Source organism: Panthera uncia (genome assembly GCF_023721935.1).
Source record: "Panthera uncia isolate 11264 chromosome A1 unlocalized genomic scaffold, Puncia_PCG_1.0 HiC_scaffold_16, whole genome shotgun sequence".
NCBI classification, from domain to species: Eukaryota; Metazoa; Chordata; class Mammalia; order Carnivora; family Felidae; genus Panthera; species Panthera uncia.
In genome coordinates, this window is record NW_026057576.1 from 660,764 (window position 1) to 678,958 (window position 18,195).

At 42.8% G+C, this 18,195-nt stretch overlaps 2 protein-coding genes across 7 annotated transcripts in view; one reads left to right on the top strand and one right to left on the bottom strand.

The window, feature by feature from the left end:
* The window catches only part of MPHOSPH8 (M-phase phosphoprotein 8), a 52,350-nt gene extending 38,370 nt beyond the window's left edge, over positions 1 to 13,980 (top strand). For 3 of the 6 annotated variants that reach the window (XM_049646688.1, XM_049646689.1, XM_049646691.1), the window contains exons 8-14: positions 908 to 1,048; positions 1,960 to 2,046; positions 6,295 to 6,449; positions 8,910 to 9,064; positions 12,098 to 12,225; positions 13,068 to 13,151; positions 13,772 to 13,980. In XM_049646688.1, the coding sequence (XP_049502645.1) occupies positions 908 to 1,048; positions 1,960 to 2,046; positions 6,295 to 6,449; positions 8,910 to 9,064; positions 12,098 to 12,225; positions 13,068 to 13,151; positions 13,772 to 13,813 (792 nt within the window). In that variant the 3' untranslated portion in view covers positions 13,814 to 13,980. Of the gene's footprint in view, positions 1 to 907; positions 1,049 to 1,959; positions 2,047 to 5,595; positions 5,668 to 6,294; positions 6,450 to 8,909; positions 9,065 to 12,097; positions 12,226 to 13,067; positions 13,260 to 13,771 lie in introns of those variants that run through there. The other 3 variants (XR_007461038.1, XM_049646690.1, XM_049646692.1) reach the window with 3 other exon arrangements.
* A 2,439-nt stretch (positions 13,981 to 16,419) lies between these two features.
* The window catches only part of PSPC1 (paraspeckle component 1), a 105,204-nt gene continuing 103,428 nt past the window's right edge, over positions 16,420 to 18,195 (bottom strand). The window contains exon 10 of the transcript XR_007461039.1: positions 16,420 to 17,639. The gene's annotated coding sequence lies outside the window, so the exon portion shown is untranslated. The remainder of the gene's footprint in view (positions 17,640 to 18,195) is intronic.

An 18,195-nucleotide genomic window follows, 5' to 3' on the forward strand; every position in this document is an offset into this window, starting at 1 on the left:
GGCCCGTGTCAGTCTCTGTGCTGACAGCTTAGAGCCTGGAGCCTGCTTCGGATTCTGTGTCTCCCTCTCTCTCTTCCCCTCCCCAACTTGTGCTCTGTCTCCCCTCTCTGTCTCTCTCTCTCTGCCAAAAATAAACATTAAAATTTTTTATAAAGTATTTTAATTTGTCTAGATTGTCATAGCCTCTTAGAAACCAATCATATCAGTGTCCTGTTTCCTGCTTCTGAATTTTCTTCTTCATCCCTTGAGCAATCAAACTGTCATTTCCCAACAGTTAGCTTTTGTAGAGGCCATTTGTCTAATCCAGACAGCATTCAGTTACCCTTGGACTTAGGTCACTTCTAGTGGTCATTTCTAGCCTCAGATCTTTGGCCAGCTAAGCAACTATCACGAATGTGAGTTTCACCTGTTTTACCTAGAACACAAGGAGGCTTTCGGACCTGAAATGTGCGATAAATAAATAAGTACCTTTGCCATTTTTATAGCATCAAGATGCACTATTCATCAGTATGTCGTGCAGAATGTTGACGGGCCTTTAGAACATTAATACCTGGAAGTTGTAAAATTTTTATGACATTTAAAGAAATTGTGAAGGTTATTAGTTTCTGATTATAATAAGGATATTTTAGTGAGGGGTGCCTGCCTGGCTCAGTCAGAAGACGGTGCGGTGCAACTCTTGATCTCAGTGTTGTGAGTTCAAGCCCCACATTGGGTGTAGAGATTAATTATTAAAAATAAATAAATAAACTTAAATAAAAATAAGGATATTTTAGTGAAAGACTTAGGTAGATGCTTAAATCAGTGTACTTCAGCGATTTCACGTTGAAACATCCTAGGTGAAGAGACTTAGTTCTGGAATTTTTCTGATAGACATTGACATGTCTTTTCCTCAACAAAACCAATGAAGGATTCAAGCGGGATGACACTGGTGATGCTCGCCGCAGCCGGAGGGCAAGACGACCTGCTGAGGCTCCTCATCAGGAAAGGGGCTAAGGTGAATGGCAGACAGAAGAATGGGACCACCGCCCTCATTCACGCAGCCGAGAAGGTTGGGAACTCAAGAGCCCTCAGTTTCTTAGTCTGTAGGAATTCCTACCTGTGGACTAGGACGGTCTGTTTCTGTCCTGTCCTGAAATGTAACTCTCATATAGTCACAAAGCTTTAGAGTCTCATATTTCAGTTCATCTCAGACTTGTCGTGAATAGATTTTTGTTAATTAGTAGCTGTACTTTGTAATTTAATTTTCAAAATGTGATTTATGTAGTGGGAAGTGATTTATATTGAAAAAGGACCCTGGGGGCTCCTGGCTGGCTCAGTTGGTAGAGCACGCGAGTCTTGATCTCGGGGTCATGAGTTCAAGCCCCATGTTGGGCACAGAGTTTACTTTAAAAAAAGAAAAAGTAAAAGGACCTCTGGTTAAGGTACTAATACTGGTTTCAATCTTAGATCTTTTAAAAATCTTTTCCGGTTGAGGGGCACCTGGGTGGCTGAGTCAGTTAAGTGTCCCACGTCAGGCTCTGTGCTGACAGCTCGGAGCCTGGAGCCTGCTTCAGATTCTGTGTCTCCCTCTCTCTCTGCCCCTCCCCCACTCACGGTGTCTGTCTGTCTCAGAGATAAATAAACATTTAAAAAAATTAAAAATCTTTTCCAGTTGAAATTAAATGTTCCTTTTGGTTCAGAATTTAATTAAAATATTGCCACATATTATCTTTTTAAAAGATTAATACACAGAGATTCATAGGTTGAAACCAGTGGTTCCGCTTGAGATTGAAGTTGCTGGCAAAGGGCGTGTGGCTGTGTGGAGCCTGAGCAGGAGGGCACAGTGAAGAACCGTGTTCACCAACCTGCTTGGGATAGAATCTGAGTATTTTTCCTGATGGCTAAAAATTTCAAATCATCAAAAAATATCTTCTAAAGAATTTTGGGAATTAAATTTGTGTTGTTTTTTTTTTTTAATAGAATTTCCTAACTACAGTGGCTATTCTTTTGGAAGCAGGAGCTTTTGTAAATGTCCAGCAGAGTAACGGTGAGACTGCTCTAATGAAGGTAAATACTTCACACGGGTCACCTACTCCCTCGCTCTTCACAGATGCCTCTGCCAGGCAGTCTGCTGGGGTCCAAGAATAGGATGGGGAACAGGACACAGATGTATAAGAGAAACCGTTTAGCAAAGAAGCAGTTAAAAGCTGGTGTGAACAATAATGTAATAGGAATAAGCACAGAGAGCTCTGGAATTACATGAAAGTTGGTACCAGGCCTAGCAGTGTGGATTCAAGGCCGGACAGGGCAGGGCTCAGTCAGTAGAGCATATGACTCTTGATCTCAGGGGTCATCAGTTTGACCCCCACGTTGGGTTTAGATTACTTTAAAAAAAGGAGGTAAGGAGCACCTGAGTGGCTCAGTCGGTTAAGCATCTGACTTCAGGTCAGGTCATGAACTCATGTTTTGTGAGTTTGAGCCCCGTGTTGGGCTCTGTGCTGACAGCTCGGAGCCCGGAGCCTGCCTCAGATTCTGTGTCTCCCTGTCTCCCTGTTCCTCCCAGCTCCTGTTCTGTCCCTCTCCCTCTCCCTCTCTCTCAAAAATAAAGATTAGGGGTACCTGGGTGGCTCAGTCGGTTGAGCCTCCAACTTCGGCTCAGGTCGTGATCTCACAGTTCATGAGTTCAAGCCCCGCATTGGGCTCTGTGCTGACAGCTCAGAGCCTGGAGCCTGCTTCGGATTCTGTGTCTCCCTCTTTCTGTCTCTCAAAGATGAATAAATGTTTAAAAAAAATTTTTTTAAATAAATACATAAATAAAGATTTAAAAAAAAATTTTTTTTTTCTTTTTAAAAGAGGTGAGACACGGTGGATGTGATGGGTGGCTGAGCTGCATCCCACAGAATGATACATAAGCTGACAGGGATGAGCTGTGTGAGCAGAAACTGGAGTAAGATGTGTACTGACACCTGGGAGTGGGAAAGAGTACGGTGTGCTTACATTATGGTTTTACGTGAGTGGAATCAGGTTTCTTCGTGTGTGTTTGCAGTTGTGGTTTGATGATTGTTTTGAATGGAAGGTTGCTGAAGCTTCCTGCATATCTCCCCCTTTAATTGCCCCTCTCTGTTTACAACAGTTTTGTATTTGCCTCTCCTGGGGCCTAGCCCAGTCTAGAATGTTCCTGTGGCAGTTCTGAGTTCCTGGCCTAAGATGCTGTTAGGACATAACAGGTCCTGACATCACACCTCGTGTTAGTTCCCTGCACGGAGGGAGGCTCTGTCTTACTGCCCCCTTCCTAGATACAGGTTGATGCAAGCTCTTAATCCAAGTAGGTGTTTCTTGGCCGTACTGAGTTTCAGCTGCATTTCCTGAGTCGGTGAGAGCACAGGTACAGGCTCAAGTTACCACTGGGCCTGGGCCTCAGTGTGGTCTTGAATCTTTATACTCTCAAGGCCAGCATCACCTGTCCCCTCGGCCGAACTCCTTGTGCTGCTGTTTCACTTCTGGTTCGCGGAAATGCTTATTTTGTTCAGGAGCCCTACTTTTGAATTTTAATTTTCCTTTATGTGTTCCTGTTGCCATATGTTTAGAGCAGAGGTGGCACCCCAAAGCATGAATTAAAACTTTGTCTTACCGCGAAATCACCGGATACATGCCGCACAGCAGATACTCGAGTAGTCAGGCGTGTGGAGGTGCGCACAGGGCAGTGAGCGCACACAGGAATTAGGATGACCTAATCCTGAGAGCGTTCAGGAGCCACTAAGCTGGAGAAACATAATCGGAAGAAAGGTGATTGTTTTTAATGTCCCCCTAGGTCAGTAGGGGGAAGGAATTGGATAAAAGACCAGGAGTTAGCAGACATATAGGGGACATTTTTTAAAGTAAGTGAAATAATAGTCTGTACCCAGGTAGTGACAGTGGAGATAGAAGTGGGTAGACCAGTGTTTTAAAGAGGTAGAATTCATGGGACTTGGTAATTGACGGCTATGCTTGTAATCCTGTTTGCTAATTTAGGGAACACAGACAGTACACAATGGGAGTGGGGTTGCATTTGAGCTGAAAATGCTCAGATGTTTCACATTGTGATCTTTTGCTCAGGAGAAGGGTGTGGGCTGTATATTCAGATTTGGGTTCATCTGTGTAGACAACATGATTGCAGCCCTAGGCTGAGAGTTGGGTCACCACTGAGATTTGGAAGGGAAAGAACGGTCAGAGAAGGCAGCCACATAGGAAAGACCAGAGGAAGAGGAAGATCAGGAGGGAGAGGTATCCTGAGTGAGCTGGCCCGGAGCATCTGTGGGTCAGAGATGCCAAAGAACAATGGGCTGAGAAATTGGGAGAAAGGGAGAAATTGCCCTTGGGGGTTAGCACTGCAGAGGGTGTTGGCGCCCTCATCTGGGCAGAGTTTGTATCGGGTTTGAGGGATGTGGGATTGCAGGAAGGTGGATGCTGGATGTAGCTGGCACTGAGGAGTTGGTCTGAAAAGGAGGAAGGCAGTGCCCAGAGGGGAAGAGGTCGAGGGATGGTTTCTTGTTTCTTCCCAGAGAGGAACTTAAGCATACGTAATAAACTGTTGTCTAAATTAGACTGCCTATAAATGTATTTAATTTTGTATTTTATTTTTTTGGTTTGCTTTGGTTTTTGTTTGTGTTGGGTTTTGGGGGGCACCTATTGTTTAAGCTTTACTTAGATTTAGTATATTAAATTGGTTTTATTGAATTTGAGAATTAGAAGAAATAAACCTGGGGAAAGATTTTCAGAAATGTTTAAAACAAAATAAAAAACCTTTCATCTCAGAAATAATGTATAAACTTGATCATTACCAGAATGTGAGGGTGTGGAGAAACCACATTCTCACCCCCTAATGTTGGGCATATAACTGGTCCCAGCAGGGGCCTCTCACCCTTCCTGCTACTGACATTGTGGGCCGGATCACTTGTAGGATGTGTCACAGCATCCCCGACCTCTGCACCCACCCTCAGGTGTAACAACCAGAAATGTCTCCATACATTGCCTGAACTCCCCTGGGGGCAAAACCACCCCAGTGAGAACCACAGGGTTACATGCTTTTGAAGGGCGTTTGTCAGATCTGTCACTAGATGCATGCCCTTGGACCTAGCGATTACACGGCTTAGACACCTGCTCTGTAGAAATGCTGTCCCGCATGCTCAGTAGCATACGAGATGGCATTGTTCTTGTGGGAAAGCTTACCGGCTTGGCCCTGTTCCATGTACAATATATATTATATAGATTTTAATATTGAAACATATTGTCAAATTGGTGTCCGTACAACACCCAGTGCTCATCCCAACAGGTGCCCTCCTCAGTGCCCATCAGCCCCGTTCCCCTCCCCCATCTGCATCAACCCTCAGTTTATTCTCAGTTTTTAAGAGTCTCTTATGGTTTGCCTCCTTCCCTCTCTGTAACTTTTTTTTTTTACCCTTCCCCTTCCACATAAGAGTGAAAACATACGGTATCTTTCTCTGTATGACTTACTTCACTTAGCATAACACTCTCCAGTTCCATCCACGTTGCTACAAAAGGCCGTATTTCATTCTTTCTCATTGCCAAGTAGGATTCCATTGTATATCTGTGTACAATATATTATTTTAATTTCAGCCTCAGTGTCGTGAGGCAGAAGTACCGTTATCCCCTCTTGACAAGTGGAAACAGTGAGACTCAGAATTAAGGGATTTACTTGAAGTCACAAAGCCGGTAAGTAAACAGAGACAGGAGAGAGCCTGGATGTAGGTCTTTTTACTCTAGAAATGGTCTTTGAACTGCATCCAGCTCCGTCTTAGATTTGCTGGATTCAGATTTGTATCTGCGCTTAATTAGTCTCCTTTAAAGCAGCTTCTAGGAAAATCTTGAAATTACTTTGTGATGCTAAGAGAGCTCCCTTAGAGATTCCCAAGAGGATCTCACTTGTCTGGGTGCTAAGGTATCGGCTGCCAGGGCACAGGACTTGGTCTGAAGAGTGGAGCACGCCAGAGCTTAGAAAGGCCTGGTGTTTGTTCTGTCTTGGGACAGAAGTACCTTTCTCAGACTTGCCCGTTTCCCCAGGAGTCAGGGAGGAGATTGAATGTAGCACAGATTTCGGTACTGTTCGCGGAGTAAAAGGAGCATATGCCACCTGTCGACGTCACAGTTTGTAACCGTGGGTGAGACCTGATAACCGTGTTCTCCCCGCCCCCCTCTGGCCTTCTGTCCTCTTCTTGAAGAACACCTGGGCTCACGTGTGGAGAAGGGGACAAACACTGATGGGTAGTTCTCTTATTTTGCAGTTAAGTGATTATGACTCCTTTTTTCCTGTCATAGGCCTGTAAAAGAGGAAATTCTGATATCGTACGACTTGTAATTGAATGTGGAGCTGACTGCAATATTTTGTCAAAGCACCAAAATAGCGCCCTGCATTTTGCGAAGCAGTGTAACAACGTGTTGGTGTACGACTTGCTGAAGAGTCACTTAGAGACGTAAGTGTGCGTGAATGTGCCGTGGCTCAGTCACAGAGTCGTCTTGGACACGTCGTCATTAGAGGTGTGGAACGGGAAAAGATTGTCGAGTGGAAGTCCTGCCAGGTTTCTGTTCTCAAAAGCTCATACGTTTAGTAAGTGCCATATGAGTTGTTTTTCCGCAAGTCCTTGAGGTCCTCAGACTTTTAAACTTAACGCAGTCTTACCTAGGAGTAACTCCTTAAAACCTTAATTATGCTTGTAATTTGGCTTACGGACATTTTCTCAAAACTACATAAGCTGTAGTGGTTGCTTTTTTAATAGACATAATTTTTAGAGCAGTTTTAAGTCACGGTGAAGTTGAGCCGAAAGCCCAGAGGTTCCTAAATACCCTCTGTTTCCACACATGCACAACTTCCCCGCCAACTTCTGTCGCCAGAGTGGCGTATCCACTGAACCCAGTGAACCTGCATGGACTGTTCCCGTCCAAACTCCCTGGTTTACCTGAGGGTTCACCTTGGTGTTGTGCAGCTTGGGGTTTTAACACATTGTAATGACATGTACCCACCATTGGTGCCATTCAGAGTGCCACTGCCCTGAACATCCTCTGTCCTGCTTATCCCTTCCTACCCCCTGACCCCTGGCAACCACTCGTCTTTTTACTTTCTCTCTAGTTTTGCTTTTTCCAGAATGTCATGCAGTTGTAATCCTGGTGCTTGCCTTCTTCAGATGGCTTCTTTCTCATAGTAGTAGGCATCGAAGATCCTTCCACGCCTTTTTTTTAATGTTCGCTCGTTTGTTTGAACTCCGGGGTAGTTGACATACAGGGTCACACTGGCTTCAGGTGGACGGTGTAGTGACCCGGCAAACCCGGTGCTCCTCCGTGACGAGTGTACGCTTTTTCCCGGTCACCTGGTTCAGCCTTCCCCCTACCAGCCTCCCCTCTGGCCACCACACTTCGTTCTCTGTAGTTAAGAATGTGTTTTTTGGTTTGTGTCTTCATTTTTCCTTGGTTTTGTTTCTTCAGTTCCACACGAGTGAAGTCGTATGGTATTTGTCTTTTTCTCTGACTTACTTCACTTAGCGTAATGCTCTCTAGCTCCACCCATGTGGCTGCAAGGGACAAGACATCGTTCTTTTTTAGGACTGAATAACGTTACATTGTATATGTATTCCACATCTTTATTCTTCAGTCGATGGACCAAGAGTTGGGCCGCTTCCAAAATCTGACTGTTGTAAATAATGCTATAAAAACATAGCCGCCTCCGTCCTCCGTGTCTGATGGCTAGATAGCACATTTCTTGTTTTACTGAATAGTGTCGCGTTGTCTGGATATACCCCAGTTTATCCTTTCAAGATCATTCTTTTTCAAGCGAATTATTAGTATTATTTTTCTTTGTGAGAGAGAGGATCTTAAGCAGGCTCCATGCTCAGCACGGAGCCCAACCCTGGGCTTGATTCCACAAGCCTGGTATCGTGACCCGAGCCAGAATCGAGAGTTAGATGCTCATCCAGCTGAGCCACCTAGACACCTCTTTTTAAGTGAATTCTAAATCATTTTATTCTAATTAAAAGTTCATGCAAGTCATTCGGTAGCTTTTTCACTTAACGATTATTTTGGCAACACGTAACAGAAACTTCACAAACAGTAGGTAACACAAGTAAGGTGTTTATTGTTCCTGTAACAGGAAGTCCGGGGGTAGGCAGCCTTCGGCAGGAATGGCCACTCTTCCCCTCTCTTCCTCCTCCACCGCCAGCCACGCTCAGGGTGTGACTCGGATCTTCGTGCCTGCACGATAGTTACTCCAATTCCAGTATCAATATCCTAAGCAGCAAGTAGGTAAATTTCAGATGAGAGACAAAAAACAGAACGAAAGGGCGTGTGCGTGGTGAGTCTGCCGACATCGGCGGCCTTTGCCGGAAGCCTTCCCCAGCCGGTAACTTTTGTGTGTCTGTGATCCAGCACACCGGACTTCTCCTCCTAAAACCAGAATGTCCTGGGCAAGCCAAATGAGTCGTTTAAAAATATTTTCTGAATTAGCACTTCTCAGTTCATTCGACTGCTTTCTAAACTAAGTACTATAACAAGGTGTGTGTGGGGGTGTGTGTGTGTCTGTGTGTGTGGCAGTTTTTGAATTTATTAATAGAATTCTCATTTTCATAGACAAATAAGTCCTGAGTGCTGTCCGTGTACCAGGAACTATTCAGAAGACTGGGAAGATGGAGACAGCAGTGAGAGAGAAAGATTTGCTCTCTTACGGCCTGAATTTCCATGTGACAGCACAGACAGTAAGACACATACATAGTGTGTCAGGTGCCGAGTACTAAAGAAAAGTGCAGGGAGGGAACGATGACTAGGAAGTTAACGTTTTTTTTTTAAGTTGATTTGGGAAGGCCTCGCCGGTATTGAACAGTTTGATGATAAAGTGACTCATGGTTATTTTCTCCGTCAATATTAACAAGTCTATTCTTTTTTGTTAGACTTTCAAGAGTAGCAGAAGAAACAATAAGGGACTACTTTGAGGCACGTCTTGCTCTGTTAGAACCAATCTTCCCAATAGCATGTCACCGTCTCTGTGAGGGGCCAGATTTTTCAACGGATTTCAATTATAAACCCCCACAGAACATACCAGAAGGTAAGCCTATGTTTTCTCTCCGTTTGAAAAGGGACACTTTAACTAATTTTTAAACAGTGTAGACCTCTTTCTGTGAACATAACTTAACAGAGTCCCAGTGTGTGTAATAATTCTGCAAAATGGTTAACAGCAGGGCTACTCTGGCAGAGAGAAACCCAGTTGGTACCTCCCATCCTAGGTGACCTGGAGGGACCCACAGAGCACTGTGTTAGCACTTGTTTAAAAAGTACAGAAGTTGGGGCAGCTCTTTCTGCCCACAGGTCCTGTCCCCGTACTTGAATAAAACCATTTCTCTCTCTCACACACACACACACACACACACACACACACACACACACAGTATGGAAGTTGGGTCTTAATAATTGTACTTGTTTGGTTTTTTCTTTTTTTAATGTTTATTTTGAGAGAGAGTGCGTGCGTGCACAAGCAGGGGAGGGGCAGAGAGAGAGGGCGAGAGAATCCCAAGCAGGCCCCCCGCTGGCAGTGCAGAGCCCAGTGTGGGGCTTGAACCCATGAACTATGAGATCATAACCTGAGCCGAAATCAAGTCAGCACTTAACCAACTGAACCACCCACGCACCCCTAGTTATACGTTTGTTTTTTTTTAATTGAGTTTTATTAAAATTTAGTTAGCTTCAGGATTCTAAGCCCAGAGTGAATGTTTCTCCTGAATAAGCCAGTGTCTTGGCTCATCGTAAAGTTGAGTACCGAGGGATGGAAACTTCAGTTCTGCTTCCTAGGCTCTGCTTAACAGCTGCTTTGCAGGCAAGACCACGACCATGGCATGGCCTTCTCTGGGACACTGGGACACCACATATTTAGATGGAGATAACACTGTCTCTGCCTGAAAGTAGGAAGCTGGGCTTTTCCTTTTCTGTTAAAAAAATAAAAACATCCATTTAAAAAATATGTACTCAGGGGCACCTGCGTGGCTCAATCAGTTAAGCGTCCAACTCTGGTTTTGGCTTAGGTCATATCTTGTGGTTTCATGACTTAGAGCATTACGCCGGGCTCTGTGCTGACAGCACGGAGCCTGCTTAGGATTCTTTCTCACTCTCTCTCTGCCCCTCCCCCACTCATGCTAGGTCTCTCTCTCTCTCAAGATGAATAACTTAAAAATTTTTTTAATTAATAAAATAAATCGTATGGATTCCTTAATGGAAATTTAATTAAAATATAGCCAGGAAAATTTCATACCATGAAAAGACATCTATTCATAACACCTGTGTTTAGTGACCTGGACACTGAAGAATCATTCGTGGTTTCCACTGTCCAGACGGATAGTTCGCATTGCTGGGTGGCGAGCACCAGGTCGGGGGTTGGGGTGCAGGGATGGGTGAGTTGAGCCCGGCGTCTCCCAGCATGCGTAACTCATGGGCTCCAGAGCACCAGGACTGCCTTAGGGTTACTGAGGGCTCTTTTCTGCACATGCACAACATCTGCAGCCAACAGAAATTTTCTGTTTCCAAAATCTCAAAGATGCCTTGATCTCAAAGATCTCAGACGGAAGATCCTGATAGGTTTTCCTGCCCCTCGCTAGCTCGTGAGAGATGCAGACTCTCAGGCCCCGCCCAGACCTGACCCTCAGTCAACACCCTGGTGAAGTCTCCATTTAGGAGCACACTCAGCCCTGAGAAACACTGACCTTGGGCTCTTGAGGAGACTGTAATTGTTCAGCACCTAGTTTGGCTGGAGAAAATGTTTATATCGATACCACAAAACAACTGCTGGCAAACTGATTAGAGTCCCCTGTGTCATTTTCTTCTGTGAAATTCAAGTATCTGTCAGAGGAGAGCAAATAAACACACCCCCCTTAGATCTCCTTTTGGTCAGAATAAACAGCACCTGAATGAAAGATTTTCGGATAGGATTTTCACTATTGACCACGTGTCCCCATTCGGGCCATTTTGAAGAGTTACACCACCCTCCTTTTCGGTGCAGACAGTAATAAATACTCAACTCTTTGATAGTGGAGCGGACGGGAAAAAGACTGTAGGCCTTCTCTTCTTTTGAACCTCAGCACTCAGGTGCGTGGGGGGTTGCATTTTAAAGCTAGAGAGCAAAGCCAGGATGTCAGACCTTAAACACCTTGAAAGGAAAGGTAAGAGGGCCAGGGGCTCTGTGTGTTCTTCTTTCCCTGGGATCAGGACAGATGGTTCCTTTGGGTCTCTATTATGAAGTTTATAATTGTTCTGGACCATTGTTTTTTTGTCCTGAAAGTGGCTTACCAGAAGGGTCATGGAGTTCATACGCCTATTTTCTGTTATACTGGAAAGTATGGCTTAATGTTCAAAGAAATGAGTCATGCGGTACAGTTCGGATATTCAGTGAAAGCTTCAAACCTCATGTTCCTCCCCCTGCCTAGAATAAGTTTGGGTATTAACCGAAAAATTTGGAAAGGGCCAAATACCATGTGGAAGAAAATGGACAATCACTCAAACCCACACCCAGAAACAGCCACCACAGAAGTTTGCTTCCATGGACATTTGCATTCCATGGACATGAATATGTATTCAGCTGCAAATTATAAATACCGCTACTTTTTTAGACCAAAAACTGTTATGTAGAAAAGCATATTTTTAAAATTTTGATTCATGAGTTCTCAGTAGGGATTAGACAGAAAATAAAAGGGATCTGTGGTTTGAAAAGCACTGGGAGGGACACCTGGGTGGCTCAGTTAAGCATCTGACTCTTGCTTTCGGTTCAGGTCATGAGCTCATGGTTCATGAGTTTGAGCCCCAGGTTGGGCACAGAGCCTTTGGAATTCTCTCCCCCGCTCTGTCTTTGCTCCTCCCCTGCTCACTCTGTCTCTCTCTCAAAATAAATAAACTTTTAAAAAATTTTTTCTAATGCCAAGTTTTGAAATCGGAGGGCTGATGATTTGGTGTGAATGGGCACTGGGTGGGGTGCTGCTCCACCCAGGCGCATTCCGGGGACCGCTTCCAACTTGTACGGGGTGCGTCTCCCTCTGAGCTGAAAGGTGGCCATGTTAGGAGTGGTATTAAAATCTGTGTTTACATCTCCCTTATTCAGGCTCTGGCATCCTGCTGTTTATTTTCCATGCAAACTTCTTGGGTAAAGAAGTAATTGCTCGGCTCTGTGGACCGTGTAGTGTGCAAGCTGTAGTGTTAAATGATAAATTTCAACTTCCGGTTTTTCTGGTAAGATTTTCTGTAGTTCGTTACTGAAAAGCACATTCTTCTGATCCAGAAGCACAGATGACGTTTAAATTGCTGTTTTGATAAAGTACGTTAATTTTAATTTAGTAAACTACTTGGAAATGAGGCAATAACCCATAATCATAAAGTAAAATTGTCCCACATTTTGTCAATAAAGTGTGGATTTCTAAATGTTTGATATATATGCCTTAAGTTACATTTACCACGTCTTAGAAATTCTTAAGGTAGAAGAAACATACTGATTTTAAAATACTCTGCCTTTTCCCACCGTTATAATTACAGACATTCACTTAAAGAAAAATTTGGAAATCTTAAAAGTATTCTGTTCTTCAAATACCCAGAAACACAACCACTAGTATAACATGGGTGTACTTAGGCTGAGCTTTAGGCAACCATCATACTGTAATTTTGCTTTATAATAACAAATCTATTAGTGGCTATATACATTTTTTTAACATAAAAAAATGGTCTTGAAGAATCTTTGTGTATGTTTCCTTTTCCACAGGTAGAATTCTTTCCTTAGGCTGAAGTCAGCAAAATTAACTGGTTATGAAGATTTTTAACACTCAGGCTCTATATGGCTGGATACATGCTAATCCTAAAGATTTATCTGAGTATTGTTTTTTTGCAGATAAATCTTAAGCTTTTCTGTCATTTGTATCTTTTTAATAAATCAAGGGGAAAGTAGTCACAGGAAATTGCTTTATATAAATTAAAATACAAAACTGGTATTCTCGTCTGAAAGGTTTTTGTTCTCTTAAGCTACAGTGATACTCTTAGATGTAGAAGTTTGAGGAAACACTGACTGTGGTCTTTCTCTCTAGGATAGCCATTTTGTTTACTCGTTCAGCCCTGCTACAGGCCTCAATAAACTCTTCATAAGGTTGACGGAAGCGCCTTCTGCCAAGGTGACAATCCTTTCCTCACATTAGTGCAACTACTCACATTGCTATTCCAGCAGCAAGCCCAATGTGGGGCTCGGTCTCACGAACCGGGAGATCACGACCTGAGACGAAGTAGGTGCTCAACCAACAAAGCTACCCAGGTGTCCCTAAGCATCCAATGGTCGTGAGTTCACAAGCCCCACATTGGGCTCCACGCTGGTTGTGAAGCCTACTTAAAGGGAAAAAAAAAAGAACATACAATGTGTTAGACATAATTGTGTGTCATAAATTGTGTGGAAAGATGAGAAGAATGCATCTCTCCAGTACGGAGCAGCCTGAGTTGTATTCTAGGCTGTTATTTAATGGCTATATGTATGTCTCATAGGCTGCTCACTAAACATTTCTTTGTAAAATGAAGATGAACCAAAAAAGTCTATGTAATAAATGGTAGTTGTTTACTATAACTTTAAGCACTTGGGTTTATTACAAGTGATAACCTAACACTTGAATTGATAATCAATTTGAGAACATTGCCAAATAAGAACTCTCAGCCGCGCACGCGCGCGCGCGTTTTCCCTCCTCTAAGAAAGGGGGACTCGGCAGAGGTGTTGGTGCTGCTACGTATGCCTCTGTTCTTTCGACAGGTGAAGTTGCTGATAGGCGCCTACAGAGTGCAGCTGCAGTGACGGAACAGAGTCGGGACGGAGTCCTTTCCAGACCTGTTTCAGGACCCTGGCACAGCTAACACCTCCAGATTTGAAGTTTCATCTGTAAACCTCTTGCAGTTTTGGGCTGGGTATCTGTTACGGGCTGTGAGATGGGACGTGGCGGTTCTAATATATTCTGAAATAGAGATGTATTTGTGCCAGTGTTCTCAAATCTTGATGTTGTCTCCAGACTGCATACTTCGGTTTTTCCACAATGTGGAATGGTATATAGAATTATTTAAGAAAATTAAAAGTCTCTTTTCTAACTTGAAATTTTCTACTAGCCCTGGTGAATTTCTGCATTAAAAACAAGTCTGTGTATGCCAAGCAGTAAATAAGGGGCGAATTTGCTGGCCTCGAAGGATGACTTCTCTGACTTGGTAGGCAGGTTCGAGGGAGGCGGTGTGATGTCTAATCTGCAGTTGCCACAGGTCCTGAATTGGAGGTGACAACTTTGTATTTGCAGTTACCCTTTATTCCGGGAAAAGATAAAAGAAGATACAACTCATGAACTAACTTTTATCCTTGTTCTTAGAATCCATCGAGTAATTTTTAAAAAGCAGATCCTGTGCCCTCGTTACGAACGCTGGGAAGGCAGCCAAGGTTTGTCCGCCACACTGGGCCTCATGTGAAGAGCTGTCGTCTCTACAGATTCCCCACAGGTCTTAAATTCTTTTAAGAAATATTTGGCAAACTAGTAAGTCAAACCCCATCTGGACTACAGAGATGGATAAAATTATTTAGTTCCTGATTGGTTTTGTAATTGTTTGAATTACAATTTTAGTGAAAATTTTTCAAAAGGTCACATATTTGACCACATTGTACAGATATTTGAGAGAGCCGTTTTTACTTTACAGTACTAAAACGGCCTTTTCCTACAGTTTTCTCAATAAAATACCACAATGTTGGTCTATTTTCTTTGTATCTCAAGTCTCAAGACTTCAAGGTGGATACTAATGTGTAATATTTTTAACTAAATGACAGCTGGGATTGGAATTTTTTCAGCTATATTGAATCATGCACTAGTACTGTATCTAGTACTTTCTAGAAAAATCACAAGACTGAGCAGCAGTGGATAGGTCAGGAACAGCAAGGGAGACAGTACCTTAATCTAATACACACTAAGAGAAGTGGGTTTTTAAAGAAAATCTGTTCTCTCAAAATCATGCTGAAGATCTCCATCATCATCTTTATAAGCACACGTTATTACAAGGTGATGTACTGTTGATCCAAGAGGTAAGGCCAGGCTAGAAACCCAAGTAGAACGACGAGTAATTCCTTCAGTAGGAGTTTAGGCTCAGAAGGATGAAAGCTGTTAGAAGTCAGCAAGGAGAAAAAAAAAAAAAAATCTTTAACAGATGAAACTTAATTATAGGGAAAGTGGCAAGTTATTTTGACAGAAGCGGGGTCAGGGAAGGAAGACAAAAGTTTGAGCTTACTTGGAGTAACCCCACCTTTGAGTTGTCCATCTCAGCTTCGTGCCAGATGTGCTAGTAAATTCTGTAAACAGTTGTGTCTACCAGGAATGGAAGGTACAGCCACACAACTTAATACATTTTGCTCTAAATTACAGCTTTGTTGTTGTTCTTTTGAGAGAGAGGGAGGGGCCGAGAGATGGAGGGACACTCCCAAGCAGGCTCTGCACTGACAGACACGGGGCTCAGACTCCCGAACGGTGAGATCATGACCTGAGCCGAGATCAAGAGCACGTGCTTCACTGACTGAGTCCCCCCGGCGCCTCAGCCATAGCTTCTCTGGAGCCAAATGAAAAGCACACTTGTCCACTTTGGTTTCTTAAGGATGAAGGAGACTTGAATTGTCTTGAGACTCGCACTTGAGAGAGTGGTTTCTTGCTGGTTCTGTGATGAGGCAGCTAATAATTCCGTCAGATATTAATAATGCTGCTACTTTGATTATTCAAATAAAGTATGTACAAAGTGTGAGCCTTGGTTTCTCTGGAAAACAAAGCAATTCTCAAACGGCAGCTTAACCAAAAGGTTTACAGACCTGCTTAGGTACCGCAGGTCAAAACCAAAGCAATCTTCTTAGAAAGTATATACAACACAGAATATATAACTAAACTTCATCATCTCGGCCGTGGGTGATCTCACTAAGTACATCATCACAGAAAAGCACAGAGTCCACATTTTTACTTCAATTTTATCTTAGAAAAAATCACCCCTCAGCCTTTACTCTTTTCTGGTGCATATGGCAGTGAGGACATCCTAATTGGATGACTCAGTGAACTTTTCTATATCATTCGTATCTGGCCCACTCTAATAAGCATGGCTGTAGTGGAAAACACGTTATACGGGCTTTTCTCCGCAACGGTTAGTACCAAAGAGAAACCTCTAATACCTAATACTACGCAAATGTTGAACCACAGTTAGTTTCCTTTCACTCCGAGAATAGGTCATTTTCGTACTTTTTCTAAGTCATTCCCAACTTAGTGAAATGTCAGGAGGTTGCAATTTGAAGCTCAGCTTTCCAAGTAAGTAAGAATGTTTTAGTGCTGGCAAGGCTTAGCACCAGGATGTTAACAGTGAAAGGACCTGATAAAGCATTTACTGTGCAAGCCTATGGTCTTTTTATTTTTTTTTAATTTTTTTTAAATTTTTTTTTCAACTTTTTTTTTTTTTTTTTTTTTTTTTTGGGACAGAGAGAGACAGAGCATGAACGGGGGAGGGGCAGAGAGAGAGGGAGACACAGAATCAGAAACAGGCTCCAGGCTCCGAGCCATCGGCCCGGAGCCCGACGCGGGGCTCGAACTCACGGACCGCGAGATCGTGACCTGGCTGAAGTCGGACGCTTAACCGACTGCGCCACCCAGGCGCCCCCCGCCTATGGTCTTTTTAAAGCAAGGAGGATAACTGATTAGCAAAGACCAAGGAAAAGGAGGATACGTACGCCAGAATTGTCAAAAAGTGACTTGTGAAATAATTCTGAAAATGTTAACATTTCATGCAGTTCATGTTTCATAGCCTAAATACTATATAAACTCCTAAAACTGTTGTAAACTTTTTAAACTTTATTGGCTAAGTAAACGCAGAGAACCACTCACAGGATCCATACGGCTTTCCTCTTTTCTGTGCAGACTTGCAGATAAATCTCCTTTCAGACCAAACTGGGATTTCTAGGCCTCACATCTACTTCCAAGTAAAGAAAAGTGTTACTAGTAAGCTAAATCTAATTACAGTGAGGAGGCACAAATAAGGACCAAATCAAAATCCAGAAATAGTCCTCTGCCGACATCCAGAGCCCCCAAGAACCCCAGCTGGAATCTAACCCTAACACTGCATATCAGTTTAACTTGGAAGAAATTAATTTTTCATTATTCTACAACACACTATTTCCCTCATACTCTCTGCTTTCTTTGGGCTTAAATATATATACATGGCTTTAGTAAAACATGATTTTTCTAACAGTGCCAAATTTCATGAGTAGCCCCTTATCTTGGGGACTGACCCCAAATTGCAGGCTAGAGGGGATGCCAAAAAAAATCCCTCTAACAGTTCGCATTTATAGCGAATTGAAAGGAGAGTTTGTCTGTCATTCTGTATTTGTAGGCTACTCCCACACTACTTTGCAACATCAGCCAGCAAGAACTCTTAAAACACCTGAATGAAAGTGGAAGTTTGCACCATTCCAGATATTTTAACCACGGAAAGTTTGTCCATGAGGCATAATGTCAAGTGTTAACGATTATTCGTAAGTTGTTTATATGGAGTAATAAATTCACAAATGAAATATCTGTTTTCTGGCTGTTTCTCCTCTGTCTTTAAAAGCATTTCTCCCACAAGATGACCTGGAAAAAAAGACAAATTCTTTATTAGCAAACAGGAATTAATATCTATAGTGTATTTTCTATTAGAAAAAACAAAGAAAATGTAGTCCTCATGCCAGAGCAACACCAGCTGTTAGAAATGAAAATTCTCAGGCCTTATAAATCACAAACAGTGGGGTTTGTATTCTAATAAGCCTCCAGAGGGTTCTGCTATATACCTTGAAAACATGAGAACCACTGTTTCAAAGGATAACCTGAAGATAATCCAATTTTTAATAAAATTCCTGCATTTTGTTAACTTCCAAAACTTTAATAAAAGTTAATTATCTTCCTGAAATGAATCACTCTGTTTTTGCTGACTATAAAATCTGTAATAAAAAGCAGTTACTTCAAATAAAAACACTATTCATCTCTTACCAAAATTAACTTCAAAATCCTCAAGTTCCAATGACAAATCCACTTGACAAGCCTGTAAGATCTCTCTCCGCTGGCCACATAATGCCACAGCTTTGATCTGTGCCACAGTCAGCCTATGTATCTTAAATTTTTTCCCCTTACCCATACATTCTGAGGTTAT